This window comes from Plecotus auritus (genome assembly GCF_963455305.1).
Source record: "Plecotus auritus genome assembly, chromosome: 1".
Taxonomy (NCBI): Eukaryota; Metazoa; Chordata; class Mammalia; order Chiroptera; family Vespertilionidae; genus Plecotus; species Plecotus auritus.
The window spans coordinates 14,710,043-14,735,944 of NC_137770.1; the positions used below are offsets into that span (position 1 = coordinate 14,710,043).

Below are 25,902 nucleotides of genomic sequence, written 5' to 3' on the forward strand. Positions count from 1 at the left end.
ATGAAAATCATGTGTTTACCTAGGAGCAGGCCCAGGGCCTGAACCCAAGAATCCTCAAGCCTGGCCCAGTGTTTCCCCATCAAACCCACAGAGCAAAGGTGCCCGCCTGTGCTCAGAAGACACCCTCTCCACATTTTGGACAAATGAAGAGCAGTGGTATTTTAAGTCCACAAAGCTAAGCCATTGGTTTTAGTAACATCCTTGCCCATTTCTCTCACTGGAGCAGAATATAATTGTGTCTGTTCCTTCAAGAAAAAAGGATTTGAAAACATCTGTACGACACGTGACCGTCTGCCGGTCTCGCACTGCAGGGAAGAGGCGATGCGGTAAGACAACTGCGTTAAAGATGAATTTTCATTAAAGATGAAAATTGAAATGGGCCACTGGGAACAGGCCCAGGGGAGAAGTAACACTTGTTACTGAGGCAGGAGGAAGGAGGGATGGTTTGAATGGGGGATTTGGGACTGGCTGCGTTTTGAGGATGGCTGCGACTTTGCGAAGCGTCGACGAGGGAATGAATGCTGGGTGGTGTACTGAACCACCCAGGGGTGATGGCGGAGGCTCCTGCATTAGGACGCTGAATTAGGGCCTGTTGGGAGACACCTTCTCCACTCCATAAATACAGAGATTTGTGCTTCTTTATTCCCCTGCACTCCTCTGCCTCACCCCCGTCCCCCAGAGATGCAACATGAAGGATACTCCTGCCAAGTGGATCTTTATTCCTTAAAAGAGTTCCTGGGCAATATCTTTCTCTTTACTTCTGATGATAAGCTGGATTGATCCATCTGGGGGGGAGACTGTTTAAACCCAGGGGAAATACTATACAGCCGTCCCCCTCCCCCAGATCTAGTCCTGGACCTCTTATCCTTCAGCAGCTGGGGAGCTTCCAAAGCAGAAGCATTCTCTACCCCAAGCAGCTCCCCGATCTCCAAAAAGCTCTGAAACCAGTGTCCTCCGTCAGAAGCATCCTGCTAAAGGGATGTCCCCCATCGGAACATCCCTACTGTCGAAGGTGCAAACCACCTCTCGTCTGTCCTGGCCCCAGAGGACTGAGAGGCGTTTAGGGAGACCCAGAGGGCGTGCGTGGAAAATAGCATGTGACCCAAGGCAGCCAATGGGAGTGACCTCAGAAAGAGGGCGAGGAGGGAGAGAGTGGGGCCACGCTGGATCCTCGGAGGACGGAGGAGGGGAGGGGCTCGGGATCTGAGAGGAGAAGCAGGTTACAGGTTACAAGTGCTGTTTCCGCCTTCCTGTAGTCTGCCGTCTTGAAGAAAGAGAATGGGCCCTGTCTGGTTTGGCTCCGTGAATAGAACATCGGCCTGCAGACTGAAGGATCCTGGGTTCGATTCCGGTCAAGGGCACATGCCCAGGTTGTGGGCTCAATCCCCAGTAGGGGGCATGCAGGAGGTAGACAATCATTGATTCTCTCTCTCTCTCCCTCTCCCTTCCTCTCTGAAATCAATAAAAATATATTTTAAAAAGAAAGAGAATGGTCGTTATATTTCCATGCACAAAAACTCACCATGGGAGAACTTCAGATCACATACGCTAATATGAAAAGGTGCAAGATGCGTCGTTCATGAAAAATAGGAGGAAAAAGTTATCTTCAGAAAAGTATTTTCCCTATGAACCCACTTTTAAGGAATGGACACGTGCATGCATGTAAATATGTGAGTAGGTATTTCAATGAATGTATGTAAATGCCTGTATTTATATAGACAGTTTCTGGACATATATATAAAGAAAGAGTCTGAGAGTGGGTCTGTGAGGAAGGCATTTGTTTTTCAAATTAATTCCACCCAGTGTATGTTTTTTACAGTGAGCACATACTACTTTCAGGACTTTTTTTAAAAAAGGGAAGAACACTTAAGGCGTTGTAATAATAGATCAGACTAAGCCTTCTAGCCTCTCTTTGGAGAGGAAGACAGGAGGTTGTTGGCCCGGAAGCACACACACAGGATGTGGGGGTGTGACCAGCATAAAGGTGTGTCAGGTGGTCTGAGACTTCTTTCCATAGAAACGGGCCTCACTAACTTCTCTTGGGCTGTCCACCGTCCTGCAGCCAGTAAGGTTCCTCTGGGGTTGGCCTGCACAATTCTGGCAGTTCTGTGCCCGTGTTCACTGGGTCAAGGCAGGGATCCTGTTGGTTACTTGCTTTTTCATTTGCCTGTAAATCTGGGTGTTGAACCCAGATAACATTATATTTGACATACTAACAAAGAGAATAAAAGATACCGCAACTTGGGAGTAAGCCAAGTTTTCTTAGTTGGGACACATAAAAAATTTACAAATTGGACTTCATAGTAATTTAAAACTTCTGCTTATTAAAAGGCACTAATAAGAAACTGAATACACAAGACATGGACTGAGAAAAACTACCTCTCAAAGGACTTCTATCTGGAAGGTTCAAAGAGACCTTCTAATAGTAAGAAGTTGAACAGTTCAGTTTAAAGAATGGGCACAAACTTGATCAGGCTTTTCTCAAAAGAAGATGCTAGTACACAAATGACCACTGCTAGTAAGTGCATGAAAGGATGCTCAACATCCTTTTTGTCATTAGGGAACTACGAGTTAAAACCACAATAAATACCACTACACATCTACAAGAAGGGCTAAAATTAAAACTATTGGCAATTTCATCTGATGACAAAAATGTGGAGCAATTGGAACTCTCACACATGGTGCCTCTTAGGAAAAAGAGTCTGTCAGTCCCTAGAACAGTGATTTTTTTCAACTTTTTTCATCCCAGGGCACACATAAACTAATTACTAAAATTCTGCATCACACCCCAAAAATACATTTTTTTTGCCAATCTGACAAAATTAGGTATAACTTTGATTGATTTACTTTTTAAAAGATGATGATAGTAATTACCTACTCTTTTTGCTCCAAAGTGACTTTTAAAAAAATCAGGTGCCTATCCTGTATAATAAAAGTCAAATATGCAAATGCGATGGCAGCGCGTGATGCAGGGGAGCGGAGAGTGGGCGGCACCAGGCCAGCCAAGGCGGGTTCCAGCAGGGGCCTGCCAGTCGCCCTGCAGATGGGCTCTGATCACCAGCCAGGCCTTAGGGACCCTACCCGTGCATTAATTTCATGCACCGGGCCTCTAGAACTTGTATATAAGGACTTCTGGTTCCAAGAATTAACCAATCGGATGCAACTTTATTAAGTGATGTGCCCAATAAGATGCTACTCTATTATGTGACATAAATATATATATATATATATATATATATATATATTTTTTTTTTTTTTTTTAATGGTTCAAGACAGGGCATTCACACCGGATGGCTTTTTTTATTTGACAATGTAAGGGAAAAGAGGTCAGTGCCCCTGACTAAATAGTTAGGTATTGCATGTTTTAAAAATTCTGCGGCACTCTGGTTGAAAATCACTGCCCTAAAAAGTTAAACATTGACTTACCAGCAGTTACGCAAGGGAAATGTAAACATGTGTTCATAAACGATTGGTACAAAAGTTCATAGCAGCTTTTTTTTTTTTAATCCCAAACTGGAAGCAATACAAATGTCCACCTGCAGGTGGACAGATAAACAAATTGGAGCGTAGCCACACAGTGGAATACCACTCAGCAATAGCAGTAATAAGGAATCCATCCACATCATGGATGAATAACAACGCCAATCTAGTAGTTGCCCAGGGCGAGGGTAGGGATGACTGCACAGGGGCTCAGGGAACTTGGGGTGATGGAAACCTGTCTCTTCGTTGGGCGCCGTGTCTTCGTTATGGCCATGCTAGCCCTGGAGTGAAATTGGTCAGAACTCAATAAGCTATACACCACGGCTGGCTTCGCTGTGTCCCCCGGGGGGCTGCCACTGCGGTGCCAGTGTACGTACACGTGTGTAAATACATAAGCATGTTTTCTCAGACCACGTGCAATTCCCATGTTTGCCAACCCGCCTGCCAACATGTTGGGGGGCTGGGCATCCTGTGCCTTGCCCACCGTTCCATTCTGTGCGTAGCATTTCGTATTAAAGCTTATGTCCCCCCAGGAACTGACCCGTTCAGGATGGAGTGGGGCTGTGGGAATTGATTATGAATGAGCTCCTGAGAAGACTGGGCGATGGGCCTGGAGGCCAAGGGTGTGGCAGATCTGGGTGGAAGGAAGGAAGGATTGGGGGACTTGTCCTAAAGCGTCGCTTTTGTTTAGTTTGTGTGTTCATGTGGCTTGGGTGGGGTCATGGGTGGATGTTATGTGGGTCTAAAATACTCCCCAAGTTGTCCTTTAGGTTCTGCGAAATTCATGGGCGTGTTCATCGTATTCATTTTGTTTAAGGCCTCTTTCTCTTCCTTCTTTCTCATTTATTTCATTATGCCTTTTACACCTTCCTCCTGAGGTCCCCTGTGATGTTGAAGAATATGAAGTACTTTCTTTAATTTTCTGGCAAAATAAATCCTGACTCCTTACCTGTGTTTTTCTCTTGTTCTGCCCCCTTCGAAACTCCTGGTGGTGCAGGAAAACTCGGGGTAAGAGTCACCTGGGGAGACGGGGACACAGGGCCAGGCCCGCCATGGCTTGCTGCGGCACTTGCATTCTCAAAGTTGGCAAAGAGCCTTCCTTGCTGAAAACAAACAGGTGTGTTTTCTCAGCCCTGATATAGGAAAGGGCCCTTTCCAAAAAGAGGGAGTAGAAAGGGGAAGCGTCAGCCCCCATGGCACCTCCTGGGAGCTGCTTGCTCCCTGAGGTTTGTGGGGTGCCAGCAATACCCCGAAACTACAAATTCTGCATCTTGGCAACCGGCCCTGTGGGAAATCAAGAGGGCGGGGTAGCGGGAACGCTGGGAGCCGTGAGTGGAACTGTTAAGTTTTTCAGTTCATTCTTCAACTGATACATATGTTAATACCAGTGGGACCCATGACTGTTTTAGGAATTTCACCCCAGGAATTGCTAAACAAGTTAATTTACCTGATTCTCATGCAATGTACCTATTAAAATAAACTTTTACTCCATTATGGAGTGTAAGTAACGGGCCTCCTGCAGGCAAAATAGAAAAGGGCTTGCAGAGTAAAAGCTCCTTCAGTTTTTTTCCTTTTGAGACATTGTCTTCTCGAACCAGCATCATCTATATTATTAATCACTTGTGGGGCTTTCTACTGCTTCCCATTGCTCCCTTGGAATTAAACTGCACCTATAAAATATGAAAAACGTACTTTTTAAACAGTAAAAACGTCATTTGCTAGCATAATACCCCAAATAAAGTGCCATGGAGCCATTAGTAGTAAATTGAATTTTTTGGTGTGTAATTTGTACAAAAACTGACAGGTGCGATCCCCGCTCTCCCCCCACCGTTCGTCATTGGGTTTCGCGGACACAGAGGTAGCGATCTGCAAGGACAGGCATTCTGATGTCATCTTCAGTTGCACACTTCATTTATTTGGGCAGGTCACAGGCGGCGGCTTCTGTCACGCGGCGCCACCGCACTATTAGCGAATCTCGCCCCAGGGCAGCTGGGACGCTGGGCTGGGGCAGATGTTCTTTTCAGCCTATTCAGTGACCATTCTTGGGGGTTGTTTACTGTTGCCATGGTGACTTTCATTTCCATAGCAGCCGCACCGCTGTTTCTCAGAGGAAAATGAATTTAGTTATAAAAGGATAATATTTTTCTCTGTCTCTGTATAACCTGCCATCTGTCGACCGGTGGATCAGTAAGGATTCAGAAACCTATTAAGAATTATAGCAATGAAGTCATGAGGATTTTTTTTTTTTGTCCCATATTAAAAACAATCATAGATGGTGGGAGCAAACATTGTGCCCTCAACATCATAACTTGGATTTTTTTATATGTATGTTTTAAGCGTGTGTTTTTTAATGCCTTCACCACTGCTGTACACATACACACACACACACACAATCTCATAAAATGCAACTTACATTCTGCTGACAAATGGAAATGACCAGCCGTCTTGTGTGTACCGCACTAGATGCAGGTGTATGGAGTGCGTTCTCTTCCTGGTGCTGTGAGCTTCCCCAGTTCATTCGAGATTCCTGTGGCTGAACTTCCTATTGTCGCCCCACTCTCCTTCGCCTGCACCCAGGGAACAAACTGTCGGGTTGCGTGGATCAGCCCCGTTATCAGGAACATACAGTGCAAATCACGAAAGTAGCAAAAGGAAAAGAGAGACCATGCTCTGTTTTAAAAACATGTGAACCTGCCCCTTCCATCTCTTTCTAGAATGCCATTCTCCCTCTCAAATCCAAGTGGGAAGCAAGTCACTTTGGGAATCTAGCTCATCGAGTTTCTGGGCTTTTTTTTTTTTTCTCTCTGTTGCATTCATAAACGGACATGCAGGGGGAAAAGCCACGCGCACACACACCGGCCCCGTTGTAAATAATGTTATTTATTGGTTGACTTTTCCAGATCCTGACATTGATGCTGCCAGTGCCATGATGCTTTTGAATACTCCCCCTGAGATACAAGCAGGTTGTGAGTAGCTATTTCTATAGCCTTCAGCACCATAGTTTGTGAACTTAACCTTCTCATTTATATACCAGGCCATAGGAAGAACTAATGCTCCAGTAGAACCTCCCTGTAGAATCACTTTAAGACGACCTTGGTGCGTGATGACACGCATATGCATATGAACACGCGGCCATTCATATGTGTGAATGGAGGCTTAGGCGTGTCTCCACCAATGGCAAAGTTCTCATCGCATTTCAGAGCTTCGGGCTTGGGGGAAGGGAAGCAGGGCCTGTAATGAGTCCCAGCGGAGAGGCCTTCCCTGCGCCTGCAGGGATTGCTCCTGCGAGCTGGTGGTTTCTGCTGGAGACGCTACGTGGGGCCAGCTTAGCAGTCCTGCCGCTGAGCAGTGCCCATTTTTAGAAACTCCTTCTCCCTTTGGGATCTCATTAATAGCAGGCTGCCATCGTATAGATGGAGAGAGGAGAAGGTCGCCTGGCTGAGGTGGGTGTCATGCAGGAGCTTGGATGAGCCTTGAAATGGGCCCCCCATGGTGCCCCAGGGTCATCTGCACCAGCCTTCCTGGCTGCCAAGGGCAGGAGGGCAGGGCTGATTAGCCAGGCAGACCTCCTGTCCTCGCCTTCTGTTGGCTGTTGAGCAATATTAGGCTTGAGACAACTCTTCTTCTTTGAGCTTCTTTTCTATCCACCCCCTTATGTGTTTTTCCCCCCCTACGTCTGGAGCTAGACTGCCATGGTTTTAGAAAGATCTTACCAAGGGATGAAAAATGGCCTTGCTCGGAGATGTCTGTACCCTCTTCCTTCTGGCTTGAGATGAGCTCCTCTGCCCACATTCCACCCCCAGCCAGAAACCTGCTGAGCAGACCGCCAGCTCATCCGCCAGGGTCTGCTCAGCTCGTGGGCAGGACATTGCTGTGCTGCAGCCTCCTGTTGAGGAGACGCGCAGGCGTAGAGATGACAGCGTGAAGCGCAGACCCGGCCAGGACACCAGGAGCTGGCACCCACCTGGCTCGTTCTTATGGCCGGGCCCTCACCTCTGTTGGGGCTCTGGCTCTCCAGGGATTGCATGGCCTCCTGAGCAAGGGCATTCCCCCACTTTTGGAGTCAGTAATGCTTCCCACAGAAATGCCTCCAGCCTCGGACTCGCAGCAGGCTGCCTCTGTCACTAGTGGGCCGATGTGTTCCCGGCCGTCCTTCCCAGCCCTGCGCTGTTCACAGCCTGCTACCAGCTTGAGGAAGTTTGACTCCATCCTTTCTTACTTGTCCCTGTTTTTAAAAAAAGATCCAAAATATATAGCCCAGCTTTCTCAGGAAGGACTTGTCCTCCATCAGGGGCTGCCCTTCCCTGCCACTAAAGGCACAGAATTCTCAGTCTCAATTTGCTAAACTCCGATTGTTAGCCAGGCTGCCCGCTCCTCCGAGCAGCAGACACACTGCCCAGGGGATGTGTAACTGGCACAGTCCTGTAACTGGCAGTTGACCTGTAGTGTGGTTTTTGAACGATGGGTGAAGTTACAGGAGAGTATTAACACAAAACACCTCCGTTCTCAGATGACGTTGCAGAAAGAGTACAGACCACATTGCAATCGAGTTACAGTCTGAAAGGGTTTCTAAGATCAAGTCACATGACTCATCATGGAGGATACATACTGACTTCATCGGAGCTGTGAAATTCCGGCACCTTCCTTAGCATCCTGCCACTGGTCATTGGTTTAAAACAAATAGGTTTGATGAACTGGAGGAATGAGGTTAAGAGGGAAAAGAAAGGCGCGGGATCGGCCGTTGGCGGGTCCTCAGAAGCTTCTCTCAGGTCCCATCGTCGGGTTCCTGACCACAGGAAGAGCAGGAAAAGGTTTCTTTTTTTTATTTGTTGGCACGTGAATGGCTTTTAATGTTTTCATGACTAAATGAACTTGTGCCCTCTCTTTCACTATAACACTCAAGCTGTAAATAGTTATTTTTTTCCCAAGGTATCCAGAGCCTCGTTTACCTTGAAATGCTGAATTTGAGTTTTCAAAGCTCGGTGTCCATGTGTTGGCTCTCAGCTCATTTTCAGAAGGCTTTCCTGCCTCACTCTTTCCACTGTGAGACGCCCAGCACACCTTCATGAAGGCCTCACACCACGCAGGGGCTCCAGGTCCCGGAAGGAGGAGCCATGATGCCCACAGGTGCCGTGAATGAGCAGCAGAGGAATAATCGAAAGTCTGGGCAGCGGGTGGGGCCACCAGCTGTGTACTCACCTTCCCCTCTGGCCCCAAGCCCCGTAATGTCCCCTGGAGGTCAGGGTAGAGCAGTGTGAGAGGGCTGTGAAGCCCCAGAGACTGGAGCCTTGAGTGTCTGCCCCGTGCATTGGGGAGCCAGGCTGGCGGCTCCTCCGCCCCCTATACCCACAGTCACGGTGTCCGTGTCTCCACATCTGCTCAGGTAGCTCTTCTCTGCCTCACTCTTCCTTTGCCTCCCTTATGTTCATGCTACGTTGCATGTTTCTTACCTGGGATGTGATACATACGGTACCCTGCCTCCCAGAGGGAGAAGCGTTAGAGGCACATCATGATGATGCCTCCGTCCCCAGCCCAGCCAGCTGCGCCCAAGGCCTCGAAAAGCGGGAAGGGATCCCTTGGCAGAAGGGGTCAGAGGCAGCAGCCACCAGCCAGCCCGCTGGAGTGCGGGCAGCCCGCCTCATGGTGTGTGTGCGTGTGTCGCCGTGTGGATGTGCGCGTGCATCATCCAGCCTCGGGGCCTGCCACTGCCCACGTTGGGGAGTGCGGGCTCCTGCCTGCACACGGCCTGCCTGCAGTCTCCCCGGGCTGGGCTGGGCCAGGCTCTGTTTATGGAGCCTCCTCATGTGCCACTATTTATAGCCTCTTGTTTTCACCTCCTAGCTGTCCGATACCCCTATGCGAATGGGGCCACCAACCTGGTCTGTCTGCCGCTGTCACTCCCAGCCGTACAGAGGCTGGCCTGGGCGGCCTGAAAGCCTTTCCCTTTCTCATTGCCCTTCGTAGCCACTGCACTCGGGTCACCAGACCGCAGTCACTTAGAGCGTTGCCTCTCATCCTGCCCTTGCTCGGCATCTGCAAAGTCAGCTCGGGGCTGGAAGACAGGCCTAGGTCCAGCGCCTGAGCTGAGTAGTTCATAGAAAGGAATTGACTCAAGAAGCTGGTGAGAGCCCCAGTCAGCAAGCCCCTTGATCTTTGGGGAGTCCCCCGCTGCCCTGGGGAGCTCTGCGCACCAGGCATTACTTGTGCTGGATCCCCGGTGGGTCCCTCGGCCTCTCGTTGCAGCCGGGTGCTTCACTTCCAAGGAGACAGCCATGCCTCTCATTAAAACCTCGGGCTCCAACATTGCATCGTGGGCCATTCCCACCAGCAACACCTGCGGTGACACTGTCTTTTTCATACGTTGCCAGTTTGCAGCCTGGGTAACATTCTGCAAGGATGCCACGCTGTCTCACATGCTGGATAGGACACTCGAGAGGACTCGCCTTCCACAAAAATCAGGGCGGAACATTGCTGCAGCACAATCGCTTCCACTCTGGGTTATGCTTCTAGGCAAACCCATCCAACCCTGCCCCACCTCCACCCCAAAATGGCCCTGTGGACTAATTCCAGCTTCTAGAGCAGGGGTGGGCAAACTTTTTGACTCGAGGGCCACAATGGGTTCTTAAACTGGACCGGAGGGCCGGAACAAAAGCATGGATGGAGTATTTGTGTGAACTAATATAAATTCAAAGTAAAGGAGCGGAGGGGAGAGCAAGAGAACCGGATAGAACAGCCGGATCCGGCCCACGGGCCGTAGTTTGCCCAAGGCTGTTCTAGAGTCTGCTAAGCCCCGGCGTGGCCGTCCCCTTGACAAGCCCTGTGAGTCATCTGGAACCCCACTTGGGGAACTGTTTGAAGCCAGGAATCAGATCACCATTACTCATCTTCAAAGACTTACCTAATCCCTGGTGGGAATGTTCCCAGAGAGGAAGTCCAGAGAATAAACACAACAGCAAAGCGGGTGCATTCCGCTCCCTGCCTGGAACCGGAATGTACCAGACCCACCGGGCATCAGGGAAGAGAGACGACCAGGAAGTCAGCTCCCCTTGCAGGCTCCTCCCAGCATCCTTCCTTCCAAGTGAGCAGGTGGAGACTTCAGGAAAAGGGAGGACTGTTGATCACCTGGCTGCTCGGCTTGTGGCCTCGGGCAGCGTTCGCCAGGGCTGCCCTCCAAAGGCAGCAGCAGGAGCTCAGGTTAATTTTAGAAGCTGTGAAAACCAAGGAAGCTAAGCATCAGGGGGACGAGGAAGTGTGGGGGTTGGGGGGCAGCTTGGAGGGAATTTGTCTTTTTTTTTTTTATCAAGGTGATCACATTCCGATGCTGCTGCTTGATGTCCTCTCGTTTGGGTGTGAGTGTTGCTTTCTTGCTGGTTAAAAATAAGAAAGTTCAGAGCCAGTCTGTAACGTAAGAGAAAGGGGTGGATCGGCCCAGGTGCTGATGTCCTTGGCACCTGGTTCCAGCAGGTTGAGAGTCTCAGGTGTGTGTGTCTTCTCACCTGTAAACGCCGAACGATGTAGCAAAAGGGATGGTGCTGGAGCCTGTGTCTATTCCGGCGAGAACCATAGGCCCGAGCTACCCGTTGATTTTAAATGTCCAGTTTTTATTTCATCTTCTCTAGCTGCAGCCTTGGCGTCACCCAGGCCACTGGGCGGGTGCGCTGGCTGTAAAGGGCTTTACGTGTTTTGATAGACTTGGAGGGAAACAGAGTCAAAGGAGCAGAAAGCTAAACGTGCTCCTCGAGAGAGGGCCGAGGACTGGGCCTCGTGCTCCTTTAGGATCCCAGAATCAAACACGGACCTCAGGACGCCTTTCTCTCACCTTGACCTTAACCTGCCTGTGATCCGTCTTCAGAAGCTGTGTTCCTGACACCTGGGATGGGAACAGAAAGGAGAAGAGATGGGGAACAGTTCCGCGTCACAGCTGGTCGCTGGCAGTCAGAGAGCAAATGGGAACACGTCCGCCATCCTGCCGCCAGCAGCCTGCCAGGGATGAGGACTGAGCGATGCTGGGGTTGGCAGAGGCCGCGATCCATTGCAGCTCATTTGCAAACGAGCTTAGGATTCAGGAGAGCCTGGCTTCCGTGCCAGGAGTCTTGGGAGGTTCAGGAAGTAGCTGAGGGGAAGCCTTTTGATGCTGTGGGATAGCTGTGTCCCGAGATTCTCTTTGAAGTGAATGAGGTTCATTAAACAGGAGGGTGTTTTAATGGGTGAATGCAGAGATGGGGGTGACCACAAACAGCATGAGAGGCTGAATGGATGTCCCCTCTCCTGACCCAGTCAGGCCCTGTGCCTTAGAGATCATTGATAAGAGGATGCGAGAGAGGTGAGATGGGATGGCGGGACAGTGCGCTTATAGGATGGGCCAGCCTCTGAGCTAAGCCCTTTATGTAACTTGTCTTGCTTAATCCTCAAAACAGTCCCGTGAGGCATGTTTGTGCATGTTTACAGGTGGGGAAACTGAGGCTCAGAAAGGTTGAGGCACTTGTCCAAGGCCACAGAGCTCGTGGTGGGGCAAGACTTTGGGTGGAGGCCCTCTTGCCCCGAGTGTCCACCTGCCGATGCGGGATCCTTCATTCATGAAGGCAGCAATGAGACGAGGAGCAGAGGGCCCGCTTCCTCAGTTCCCTCCCTGTTGGGCGTGCCCCTGGTGCCTAGAGGTCTGGGCACTCGGGCAGAGGATTCCGGGCACGGGCACCGTTCGCAGGGCTGCTTTTCTCTCCTTCGACTGGCAGGGGATTCAGTGGTTACGCCAGAGTTCCTGAGAGCGCGTGCTCCGTGACTCCCATCCGCTCTCCGTTCCAGGTTCCCCAGTCCTCGTCCCAAGGTGACAGGATATGGACAGGGGAACAGAAGCCACATAAGAGCAATTGTTGCTCTTTCATTTTAGGGATTTTTTTTTTTTAATATATTTTATTGATATTTCACAGAGAGGAAGGGAAAGGGATAGAGAGCTAGAAACATCGATGAGAGAGAAACATCGATCAGCTGCCTCCTGCACACCTCCCACTGAGGATGTGCCCGCAACCAAGGTACATGCCCTTGACCGGAATCGAACCCGGGACCTTTCAGTCCGCAGGCCGACGCTCTATCCACTGAGCCAAACCGTTTTTGGCTAGGGATTTTTTTTTTGTTGTGGGTGTTTGTTTGTTTTTAATCCTTACCCGAAGATACGTTTTTATTGAATTGATTTGAGAGAGAGAGAGAGAGACATCGATTGATTGCCTCCCATATATGCCTCAGCCAAGGAGGGGACCCACAACCCAGGTATGTGCCCTGACCAGGAATTGAACCCACAACCTTCTGGTGTACGGGACGATGCTCCAACCAAGTGAGCCATCGTCCAGGGCTCATTTCGTTCTTAACGGGCTTTCGGCTCATGGTCGCTTCGGGATCGCGCTGTGGGTGTTGGTTGTGTTGGTGATGACAATGATACTGATAACTAACGCGTGATTTTCTAAATAACGGTGTCTGTATAAACTCAGTTAAATCTCCAAACACTCTGTGAGATAAATACCAAATTTTGGCCCCATCTTAAGTAGCTTTTTCAGGGACACAGGCAGTAAATGACAGAGATGGGGTGCGTACCCAGGTCGTCCGACACCAGAACCTGTCTCTCGGCCACAGTGTGTAAGACCACACTCCTCCTCAGGACGCTGTAATGGTTTTCACAGGATCTGGGGGATAAAATCCAAATGCATCTCATTCCTGCCAGAACTGGCTGCTTTAGCAAAATTACTTTTTCATTCCTGCGCACAGTGTGCTTTTTATCACTCCCAGGCCTTGTTATGTGTTGTTCCTCTGCCTACAGGAAGTCTTCCCAGATACCCCTTACTCTGGGTTAGGTGTCTCCTTCTTTCGTGTCTTAGTGTATTTTCATTGCCTCTGATTCTCTTGCCGTCCCACTTAAACTGTGGTGCCGCTGTGTCCCCTTCACCTAATACATATGCAGGTACTTGTAAAAGATTGAATGTATTAATTGCTATGATCTGTATATGGAACTGGAATAATTTTTACTGTCAAGAATGCTAACTGTGCAGGCTTTAAAAATATTTATCGGGTGGTCTGTTCTATCAGACTCCTGCTCTTGATGAGGTCCCTAGGGACGGAGGTATTAGGCAGTATTATCAGAATTAGACCGAGTCTGTGGTTATGCGTACCGAACAGCAAAATAATTACGAAACCCTTTCCCTCTGTCTGCAAATCCCAGAGTTCTGGTGGTCTTGCATGTCTTTCCTTGAGAACTCTTAGTATTTCCCCCTATATTTTCTTCTCGAAGTCATAGGATGTAGTTCTTACATTTAGGTTCATGGTCCGTTTCTAATTAACTTTCATGTATGGTAAGAGGTTAAGATCAAGGTTAACTTTTTCCCCAAAAGGCTCTTCAATTGTTCTAACTCTCCTTTCCCCCATGGTGTTGTCTTGATGCTTTTGTCAAAAACTAGTTGACCAGCCTGGCTCAGAGGTTCAGTGTCAACCTATGAACCAAGAGGTCATGGTTCGATTCCTGGTCAGGGCATATGCCCAGGTTGTGGGCTTGATCCCCAGGAGGGGGTGTGCAGGCGGCAGCCAATTGATGATTATCTGTCGTCATTGATGTTTCTATCTGCCTCTTCCTCTCCCTTCCTCTCTGAAATCAGTAAAATCATATTTAGAAAACAAAAAACACCAGTTCACCACATGTATGTGGGCCTAGTTGTGGAGTCTAGTTTGTTGCATTGTTCTCAATGTCTCTACATAGGCCAATACCACACTGCCTTGTAGCTTTATAGGAAGTCGTGCAATCAGATCATATAAATCAAGTAATATAAATTTTAGCCACTCTTTCTTATAGAGAACTCATCAACTAAGCAATTTATGGTAATCAGCTGTAGTATCACATTATAACCCGTTTCCTGCTTTGAAAATACTTGGTGAGTCTCCTGCTTTAGATGGTCTGTTATCTGAAATCTGGCTAATAGAAAGGGACAGGTAGGAGTTCTTGGTCTGGTTAAGCCTAATGTCACAATTAAATACGGTAAGAAACAGCACTGGCTTTAATGTTTCTCCCGCCCCACCTTTTGTAAAACCTAGTAGCCGGAGCCTTATGCACCTGGCAGGGGTGGCTAGTTGGTTGGGCGTCATTCCATGCACCAAAAGGTCACCAGTTGGATTCCCGCTTGGGGCACATGCCCAGGTTGCAGGCTCAATCCCCGATCGGGGGCGGGGGGGGGGGGGCATGCAGGAGGCAGAAGATAGATGTTTTACTCTCACATCAATGTTTTTTTCTCTCTCTCTTCCTCTCCCTCTAAAAATTAAAAAAAGGACAAATTTTAGAAAAAGAGCCTTATGCACACCTGTAAGACAAATGGCAGAAATACTAGCAAGAGCTCCAGAATGCCCAAGGAATCAATCTATAATGTTACCTCGTATTCAAGAGTGGCAATTCATCCTACATGGTTAAAGGTTTAGAATATTCATGTAAACCTGTTCTTAGAGACCTAAAATTTAAATAAGTGAAAAGTATGTACGTGTTTTGTAGAAAGTGTTTGTTCTACACAAATAATAATCGGCTTTAGCAACTTAATATCCAGAATGGTTTCCATTTTGGAATGTATAATTTTTTTAGGATGGCGTGTGGTCTTTGAGAAAGCACAATTCACTCACCTTGCCTCGGCGTGAGACTGCGCCAGGGGCTCCAGGGACTCTTCGGATGCTGACAGCGGAAGGGCTCCTATGAGCACTGTTCAGAGAGGGAAAGGGAGACTGGGACGTGCACAGGGTCCCACAGGAAGAGCTAACGTTAAGTCCCAGGTGTGCCAGTGTCCCCACCTTGTGCAGCACCTGGCACCATAGATACATGGAAGGGTGCTGGCAGGTGCAGTGAGAATATTAGCTTAAGCCAGAGGAATCTGCTGTTGGGTGGTCAAAAAAAAGTCAGGTGTCGGATTTCCTGTGGTTACCCTGTTAGGTAAGCCCTCAGACAAAAGCAGGTGGGTGGGAAGTCACTGTGTATGTGTGTGGAAAGTGGACAAGATTCGATGGCTGCTGGCGAGAAGGTTGGCTGGGTTGGTTGGAGAAGGTGGACTGTTGAGAGGACCCAGGAGGTTTGCCTGGGAGAGGCCTCGGGAAGGACCAGGTGGGGCCCTCAGAGTGGGCTCCGGGCGACGGCGGCAGAAGCCAGAGCCTGGCCCTCAGCCCTGCGTTCCATTGACAGCGCCGGGCAGCGGGCAGCGGGAGTGAACTGTGTTGTGAGTGCCTAGGTGCCAGGACCTCGTAGAATCTGCTTGGCTGTTATTTGTCTATTGCCTTGTTGGACTGAGGATAGGACGGTGTTGTCAGCCTCTGAGCAGGACGGGAGGAGATGCTCTTGTTGGGCACCTGCGTTCCGGGTGCCAGCATTCCTGAGACCTTGTTAGCACCTGGCTGGAAGTGAAAGCTTATATTTAGTAAATGCACGGAAATAATGTCTGAAGCCCACTCTCCAAAACGCCTTTCCTAATAAGACGTCAGGAATTTGGTTGTAAGCTGCTGGTCTCACCTGGCTGACCGAGTCTTTTCTTGAGGCGTGCTGTCTTTCTGTCGCGTGCACTCCTGGCGTCTTTGTGTGTGTTTTTTCTTGGCCTCTGCTTGCTCTCTATGCTCTTAACTAACTTCTCTCTCTCTCTCTCTCTCTCTCTCTCTCCATCCAAAACTTCTGACTCAGAATGCAATCTGCACAGTTGAACTCACCTGTGGTGTCTCCTTGTCGCTTTTGCAGTTCCGCCAGGAGTGATACAGAACGGAGCGCGGGTTCTGAGCCGAGGGCTGTTCCCCGGAGTCCGGCCATTGCCAATCACTCCCATCGGAATGACAGCCGCCGTGAGGTAAGGGGGGCGCTGGCTGGGGCAAAGCCTGCCTGGGGAGTGGGAAAGGCATTGTGGGTCCTGCGGGGGCCACTTGGTGGGATGGAGAGAAACAGCTTCTAAGTAGTGAAGACAATAAACCTGGTTTGGGCATTTAAAAAGTAACTTAAAGTGGCTCCCAGCGACCCCAATCCAAACGCCAGGTTCTCCTTCACAGCCTGTCAGATTATCCTGGTCTCGTGCAGATGAGATGAAGACAGATCAAATTAAGTGGGGTTTTTTTAAAGCAGGGTAAGCTGGGTAGAGGGAAATGGTGAGCAATTGGTTCGAGATCCTGGCTGGCGGGCCTGGCTGTAGATGTCTGCACCAGCGTGGATGTCTGCTCCGATTGGCTCTGCTGCCTCCCTGCCCACTCCCGTCCACCCAGCCACCACCAGCCATCTGCAGAACCTTCCAGGTCTCCCACCACATCACCCAACAACCACCCCCGTCCTCCCGTCTCCTGGAGCCAGATTTGTTCCCCAGATATGTCCAGGATTTGCCCATCTTCTTCAAGCCATGTCCTCCATGTAGATTTCCCTCAGCCTCCACACACAGGGCAGCACGTCCTTCAGGACCCATCATGAACATGATCCCTTCACAAACCTTTTCTGAACACGGCATCCGCTACAGAGATGAATTGCCGCTGCAGAGATGAAGAGGCGTTAGGGTGATAGAGGAGCAGCAAACGCACAGGGAGGGCATGTCTCTTCTTCTCCACCCCGTCCCAGTGTCTCTGTGGCACCCCCCTCTTGAACGAGCCTCATATGGACCAGGTGGTACAGCAGAAATGTGGCTGCCACCGCCCAGCCCGAGCCCCTTTGCAGGAAACACTGTGGAAGGGTGGCTTTGGGCTGAGTGACAGCAGCTTCCTAACAGCACAGCTTGCTCAAAGCCGGCCCAGAACCAAAGCACCGTTGTCTAAGAGTGCCCTTCCTGAACTCACAGGAGTTTGGAGCAGAATCGTTTCGGTATCCAACCACAATTTGCAGAAACTGGACAAGTTACCATTGCCATGGAGATAACCAGTTAAAGAAAACCATCATGCGTTTCCAGTGTACCACCCAAATTCCGCACCTCCCACCCCAGTTTTAAGAGAAACTGGGAAGAGATGCGTTGCAAGCTCTGTAAGGTCAAATACCTTGCTAATTACACCTTTGCCCTCTTTATGTCCCCAATGCCTGGCAAATAGGCACTGAGATGCTTTGGGGGGAAAAAAACACACATAAATATAAATAGATATTTGCAGAATCAGTGTCTGGGTAAAACTCATTAAGAAGTGTTTGGGGGAGTCCTGGCCCAGGTGGTTCAGTTGGTTGCAGCATCGTCCTCTCCTGGTGCCTCTAGGAAGTTGCTGGTTCAATTCCCATCAGGGCAGAAGCCCGTGTTGTGGGCTTGATCCCCAGTAGGAGGGTGTAGGAGGCAGCCGTGCATTCTCACATCGATGTTTCTCTCTCCCTCTCCCTTCTTCTCTCTCTGCAAAACCTCAGTAAACTATTCTTTAAAAAAAAAAAAAGTGTGCGAGAGAGAAAATCTTGTTTTGTTCTTTCACATTCGTTATAATTTAAATTTCTTTTTAGTTTGGCCATGTCTCCATAGAACCAGACTCAGCTGAGGTTAAAAGGAAAACAGCTAAGAGGGAGTAAAACAACAGCAGACGTCCTCTGCCACACCACGTGGCAGTGACCAAGGGTGCCCAGGGGGCGCAGATGTTTGCACGGGTCATGGGCCACTGTCTCTGTCAGTCCAGCTGCGGCTGGAGGGAGGCCAGGGAGTCATTAGCACCCACTAAAGACCGATTTTCTTCCTCTGCTTCATGTGACAGGTCTTCTGTGTGAGTCTAAGAGACTTCTCCTTAAGTGAAAATATTTGTCTTTCAGGGATTTTTTTTCCTCCACTGAGTGGCAAAGGCCATGTTTGTTTGTCTTAACTCTGAAACCATTATTGACTTAGATGAAGTGTTACTTTTATTAGCTGATCATTACACAGCTTGTATTTGCTGGGTTCCCTTGCATATAATTATGATGTGAAATCTCCTTGTAAGAGTATCTGTCAATAGTGTAATTGACTTTACAGTGTTGACTTTTTACTCAATAACCTCAGAGATTGGCCCATCCGTACATGTTGGAATCCTGCTTATTTTTAAATCTGCCTGGGCGTAGAGTCCTCAAGACACATGATCCTCAAAATAACCGCTCACACGTCTTAAAGTTTTATGCCTGTGTCTTCTGGTGCTTTCCCGGTGGGGTTTCTTACAAAGAATACATTGAATGAAAGAAACAGCTACCGCCCTAGAGGAACTGTTTCTGGCCCTTTTGAGAGACGGGAACCCCAGATTTCTTCCATTAATAGCATTATGGGCTGCCTCCTAGGTAGGGGCCCTGGATCGGGGCCACCTTGCTTTCAACTATTAGGGTTCTTTTTGGCCCCAAGTAACCACTCAGGAGACAGAGAGGATCTGAATGTCCAGGGCTTGCCAGAGGAATCGGAGACACCTGACAGGAGTGGGGTTCTTCATAGGACAACAAAGCCCAGAAATTGCACACGTGAGCTTGGGAAACCCGTTTCCTGGGTTCATATCCTGTGACCTGGGGCAGGTGGACCTGGAAGAATCAGCACCTGCCTCAGGGTTAACACCGATGTGCCTGGCACGGAGTATGCATTATGCCGGTGCTTGATAAATAAGACGGAAAAATAGCCCGATTCAGAAATGGGCAAAGAACTTGAATAGACATTTCTCCAAAGAAGATACACAAAGGGCCAGTAAGCATGCACATGAAAAGATGCTCAGCATCTCTGTTCACCAGGGAAATGCAAATCAAAACTCCAGTGAGATACCATTTCACACCCAATAGAGTGGTTACTATCCAAAAACAACCAGAAAATAACAGGTGTTGACAGGGATGTGGAAAACGGGAACCCTTATGCACTATTGGTGGGAATGTAAAATGGTGCAGCCACTGTGGAAAATGGTGTTGGAAGTCCCTTAAGATAGAATGTCCACATGATCCAGCAATTCCACTTCTGGGTACATACCCAAAAAATTGAAAGCAGGGTCTTAAGGAGATGTTTGTACATCCATGTTCATAGCAGCATTATTCACAATAGCTAAAGTGTACATGCGACCCACGCGTCCATCAACAGATGAATGAATAAGCAAAGTGTGGTATATACACACACGGAATATTATTTAACCTTTTAGGAAGGAAGTTCTAACATAGGCTACAACATAGACGTACGTTGAGTATATTATATTGAGTGACGCCAGTCACAACAGGGCAAATAGTGAGTAGTCAAAATTATAGAAAGTAGAATGGTGGTTGCCAGGGACTGGGAGGAGAGAGAAATAGGGAGTTATTGTTTTAATGGGTATAGAGTTAGAACTTTACAAGATGAAAAGTTCTGGAGATGGATGGTAGTGATGGTAGCATAGTATTATGAATGTATTAAAGTTTGGGGGGGGGAAGTAAAATTAATGTGGAGAGGTTCATGGACTTATCTAGCCTGCCCACTATAGGCCTTCCCAGATCACTTTTCTGAGTACCCCAAACTCCAGGAGAAGGCTCAGATTAAGCATGTGCTACCTTCAGAACTGCACATTAGAGGCGAAACCATTGGTTTTGAGGAATGATACGGCAGCAGGCAGGATACAAGTCTAAACCAGAGCATGCTATAAAATTAGAAGGAAGTTCCATGTAAGCACTATTTAAGGTGCTTCATTTTATTTGAGTCACTTAGGACCTCAGTTGAAACTTCAATTTCCATGGACCATGAAGCCAGTCAGGAATTGATGGTCCTATTATAATACAAAATACTAACATTTAAGGTCCTGTCCAAACAGTCGTCAGGAAAACCCATCTGTCAGCCTAAGATCTGCTCCCAGGCAGCTGTCTTGGTCTTTCCCCTTGAGAAGATGTCTGTAACAGGTTTGGAAAGCCTGCAGCCTTCGGTAGTAAGATGGGATGTGGTCTGACTACACAGCTTGCGGAAAAATTTGCCACTGGTCCTTTTTTGTGTTGCGTTGTTTTGTGTTTTTACAGATCAAGCATCTGTCAGCTTTTGTCTTCTGAAATCATGGTCTTTGAAGCCAAGTCTGAGCCTCAGTATTAGATTATGCTGAGTTTGTGCTGGGAGGGAGAGGAGGACATACTAAAGGGATAGAGATTAAAGGCAACGGGAAAAGAAATACCAGGAGGACAGAGCACGCGCTTGAGTTCTCACTGAACCCCCTGTCTCTGCTTCTTGTCTCTGCTTCCAGCTCCTCTGGGCCAGAAATCTAAACATGTGAAATTTGATCCTTCTAGGGTTGCTTTTCGTATTTTAAATCGATGGCATTGGTTAAAGCGTCCTGCTGGCTTTTTCTGTTGTATCTGAAACTGCTCAGAGCCCCTGGTCATTCTGGGCAGTGCCACGTGCAAAACAACGGATGGAAGAGAGTTTTAGAATAATTTTTCTTTGTGTTCTGTGATCCAATGCAGAGAGGGAGTCACAATTATCTCAGTGGTTTAGGGTGACAATATGCAGCTCAAGGGAGAAAATTGTGCCCCGAACCCCAACCTGGAGATGACCACTGAGGCAGAACTGGGATTGTGGAACTTGTATTTCCTCTGGAAGTGCTAAACAGCATCATAGCTCCTGGACCTGCTCTAATTACACTATTCATCCTATATAATAAAGATGTAATATGCAAATGATCGTTACACCGTAACGACCGGATCACGGATCAGCGGGAGAGTGGGGCAGCGAGCTACAAGCGGGCGGTAGAAAGCTACAGGAGGGGGCAGGACAGCAAGCTATGAGGAGGGGGGGGGGCAAGAGGAGCTACAGGAGGGTGGGGCAGTGGGCAGAGAGCTACTGGAGGGCGGCAGCGAGCTACTGGTGCACAGATTCGTGCACAGGGCTACTAGTGTAATTATAGAACACTCATGAACTCACCACCCAACTGAAAAACGAAAGCATTACTGATACCTTTGTCTCCCCTGAAAGGTAACCACAATTCCAAATTTTGTACAGGGTGGGGCAAACGTAGGTATACACCTGTTAGTATGCAAAACAGACGAATTTATTCTTGTATTATTATTAATTATTGTATTATTTTCCATAAGAACATGGAGCACGAAGTAAACCTGCATTTGCCCCACTCTGTATACTGTGTCCATGTGTTTCAAAGCATTTATGATATTCATAGACTGTATATTGTTTAGTTTTGCTTGGTTTTGAGTTTTATATAACTGGAACAATATTCTTCCTTTCTAACTTGCTTTTTTTTACTCGTTACTGAGTTTGTTCTGCTGTATGTAGTTGTAATTGAGTCATTTTCTAGCTGTATAATATTCCCTTCTTCAACTATTCCCCACTTAGATATTTGACTCATTTACAGTCCTTTGTGATTACAAACAATGGTGCTCTGGAAATTCTTTCACCTGTCTTCAGTTTCATTTAAGATGCACATCCAGGTGCAGAATTGTTGGTTGGTAGGGTATGTACATGCTCAACTTCACAAGATAACACCAAATGGTTTCATAAAAGTTAGGATTCAGTTATACTCCTACTGGCAGACCGCGATGGCTCCCATCCTCTACATCTTCACAGACATTCGGAACCGTCACACTTTTTAATCTCAGCCAATTCAGTGACTACGGAATGGCATCTCCTTGTGTTTTACAATTCCCTTTTCCCTTGTTACTAACGATGTTGCGTTTCCATATATTTAATTGGCTTTTTGAATGTGCACTTGATGGCTTGCCTGTTTGTCATTTTGCTCATTTTTCTATTGGGTTCTTTTTCTTATCTTTCTAGTTCTTTGTATACTCTGAATATTAATCCTTAATTGACTGTATATGTTACAAATAACTTTTCTAAGTTTCTGTCGATGGTCATTTCACCAAAATAGTATCTTTTGATGAACAGAAATTCTTCATTTTCATGCTTATTAATCTTTATTTTTTTATGAAATCTGGTGTCTTAAAATATCCCTTCTCTGAGATCATGTAGTCTTCTATAGTTCTTTTAAAAAAGATTTTAAAAGTTTTTCCTTTCACACTTAAGTATAATTTACCTGGAGATAGTTAATTGTTTATTTTTTTCCAGCATCCTTGGAAAATAAACTGCCTTGGTAATTCTAATAATTTCTCTGCTGTAAAAAATGGTGGGTTTTTTCTTTCTAATTCTTACTTTTATTTTTCCTGTCCTATTGCAGAGTTCAGGGTTTCTGAGTAATGATTTTGGATATCTTTATATTGTTTCTTATTTTAAAAGGAGCTATGTTACTCATTCCTAATTCATACAATGTTTGTTATAGGTCTTTTAGGAAATACACTTTATCATAACAATTCTATTCCTAGTTTGCTATGATATTTTATTATGAATGGTTGTTGAATTTCATTTTTTAAATGTTTACCTCACTGAAGATACCTATAAAGTTGTTGTTGGGTTTTTTTGTTGTTGTTTTACTATGGTGAATTACATTATAAATTTTTCAATTTTGAATAAGCCTGCATTTTTAATATGCCTGCTTATGATACATTATATTTTTTACATATTGCTAGAGTAGGTAATATTTTTTGTATGAATTTTGCTTTTTTTTATGCCTCATGTTTCTCCGGTACTATCTTTTTCTAGTTTTAGTGTCAAAATAACATTATTATCATAAAATGAGTTGAGGAGTATTCACTCTTAGATTCTTTGAAAGAGTAAGATAGGAGTTATCTTTCCATGTCTGATGGAACTTGCTTGCAAAATGGCCTGGGCTGATGTTTTCTTTGTGGGATGATTGTTAACTATTGATTTAATTTTTAATGTTTATAGAATGGCTTTTCTTTTTTTTTTTTAATTCCTTTTGGTCACTACAGAATTTCCATTTCACCTAAGTTTTCAAATATATTTCCATAAAGGTATGCTAATGCTGTCATCTCTTAAAATATGTTCTTTAGTTACATCCCTTTTGTATTTATTTTATCGTCTCTTTTTACTTAATCTTGCCATAGTTTTGTTTTTCTCAAAGAATCAACTTTTGTGTTTTATTAATTACCTGTATGTTGTATCTGTTCTTTGTTTCACTCATTTCTGCTATTTTCTTTATAATTTCCTTTCTTTCTTTAGATTTCTTTTTCTTCATCTGGATTGAATACTTTTTATTTTAAACCTTTCTTTTTCTGTAAAAGTTTGAAGTTATAATTTACTTCAAACTACTACTGCTTAGTGGTATCCTATAAGTTTTGATACCTTTCATGTTATTATTATTAACAGCTCAAAATATTTTCATTTCTTTGACCCATAGGTATTTTTGGAAGTGTGGGTTTTGTTCCTATTTATTGAGGTGACACTTGTTAACAAAATTACACAGGTTTCAGATGCACAATTCCACAACACATCATCTGTACACTGTATTGTGCATGTCCCACCCCAAGTCAAGTCTCTCCATCAGAAGTGTGTTTTGATTTTTTTTTTTGTTTGTTTGTTTTTAATATATTTTATTGATATTTTACAGAGAGGAAGGGAGAGGGATAGAGAGCTAGAAACATCGATGAGAGAGAAACATCGATCAGCTGCCTCCTGCACACGTCCCACTGGGGATGTGCCCGCAACCAAGGTACATGCCCTTGACCGGAATCGAACCCGGGACCCTTCAGTCCACAGGCCGACGCTCTATCCACTGAGCCAAACCGGCTTCGGCTGTTTTTATGTTTTCAAACCTAGGAAGAGGTGGTCGTTTTTGGTTTTTAGTTACCTCTTCAACATTGATCACTAACTACAGTGCACTGTGGTCAGAGAATTGATCTGTAAGATACTGCTGCTTTGAAATTTTTGGAGTGATGGTCAGTTTTTGTAAGTTCTGGGTGCTTCAAAATTAATATGCTTTCTCCATTATTAGCACATGCTCTATGTCATTCATTAGAGCAAATCTTCTGTATACTAGTACTAATTGTGTGTGTGAGTGTGGGGCGGGGGAGCTAATCAGTTGGAAAGAGAGAATAATGTTTTAAAATCTGCTGTGGATTTGACTTTCTCCTTGTAACTCTTTCAATTTGGGATGCTTACATTTTCAAGCTACCTTACTGGAGGTATTCATGTTTAGAACTGTTTCATCTTCCTGGTAAATCGAACCTTTATGAATGTTTCATGACTCTGTTTGTATGTAGTACAGATTATTTTTAACTTTAAAATCCTGTGTTGTGTTAACATAGCTATAGGAACATGGCATGATACAGTGTTTTCCATTCTTTTATGTTGACCTTTGTATGGGTTAGGGTTGTCTCTTGTAAACAGCATATGGCTTTTTTTTTTGGGGGGGGGGGGCGGTTTGGATTTGTGTTAATGATCTTTACCTTTTAACAAAGATTTTTCGCCAATTTTTAATGACATATTTGGATTTTTCTCTCCCATTTATTCTGCATTTCTGTTTGTCCCACTTATTCCAGATTCTTTTTTCTTTCTAGCATTACTTGAAATTGATTAAGATTCTCTCACTCCTCGTTCCCTTTCTCTTTTTCTTTCCCTTTCTAATTAATGGTTTCGAAGTTGTACATTTTGTTTCCCTTCTTTCCCTGTTGATCCTGGAACTTTTAACATGAATATTTTTAAATGTTTAAAGTTAATCAATATCTCTAATCTCCTGATCAATAGAGGGCCCTTGGAATGTTTTCACTTCTGTTCTCTGCCTCCCAGATGAAATGCTGCATTCGCCCGACACTTCGGTTCCGTTTCAGTTTCTTTTTGTTTCATTGTGGTGTTCAGTCCGTACTTAATTACATTTTCTTCGCTTATCTTCTCTTGTTGTATCTCAAACCTCCTTTTTTGGATCGTTTTCCTTTTTTCCTGAAATATATTTTTTAAAACTTCGCCTAGTGAGTATCTGCACTCAGTTAAAACCCTGAAAATACATTTATTTTGCCCTTATTCTTAAAAGATAGTGTTACCAGATACACATTCTAGATTGACTGTTATTTTTCCTATCTCGCACTTTGGAAGTGATTTTTTTTTTTTACCTATTTAAGTACTTTCACCTATTTCACTGCTTCATCTTACTGTACACCTCATTAGGGGTATGTTTTGTTTCGGTGACTTTTTTAATGCTGTACAGTTTGTGATGTGTCTAGACATGGATTTCTTCTTATTTATTCTCCCCGGGGTTTGTTGGCTTTCTGAGTATGAGGATTGGTACCCTCATCAAAACTAGAAAATGCTCAGCCATTTTTTTATTCGGATATTGTATCTTCTCCATTTTTTCCTTTTCACTCCGGAACTCCAGGTTAGAGGGGTAGCTTATTATAGTCGATGTTGCCCAGTCTCTCTTTCATATTTTTCATCTCTTCGTCTCTCTGTGCTGCATTTTATATATATTATCTCCAGATCCGTCTTCTGATTCACTAATTTTTCTCTTCTGGCTCCCACTGAGTTCTTCCATTTCAGGGATTCTATTTTTCAGCTTTAGAAATTCTACCTGATGCCTCCCAAAATCTGTCTGCCTGGCTTTAATCATCTATTCTTCCGTTCCGGTGTGTTTCAGTTCCTTCTCTTTTATTTCATTATGCATACTTTACATTCTGTACCTAGTTACTTC

The 25,902-nt window shown here is 46.0% G+C and overlaps 1 protein-coding gene across 8 annotated transcripts in view; it reads left to right on the plus strand.

Annotated features, from left to right (window-relative positions):
* FOXN3 (forkhead box N3) overlaps positions 1-25,902 on the plus strand; it is a 368,404-nt gene that overhangs the window by 336,831 nt on the left and 5,671 nt on the right. For 4 of the 8 annotated variants that reach the window (XM_080687002.1, XM_080687000.1, XM_080687001.1 and 1 more), the window contains one exon: positions 16,217-16,322. In XM_080687002.1, coding sequence (XP_080543128.1) covers positions 16,217-16,322 — 106 coding nt within the window. Of the gene's footprint in view, positions 1-6,380; positions 6,447-16,216; positions 16,323-25,902 lie in introns of all 8 variants that reach the window. The other 4 variants (XM_080686997.1, XM_080686996.1, XM_080686999.1 and 1 more) reach the window with 2 other exon arrangements.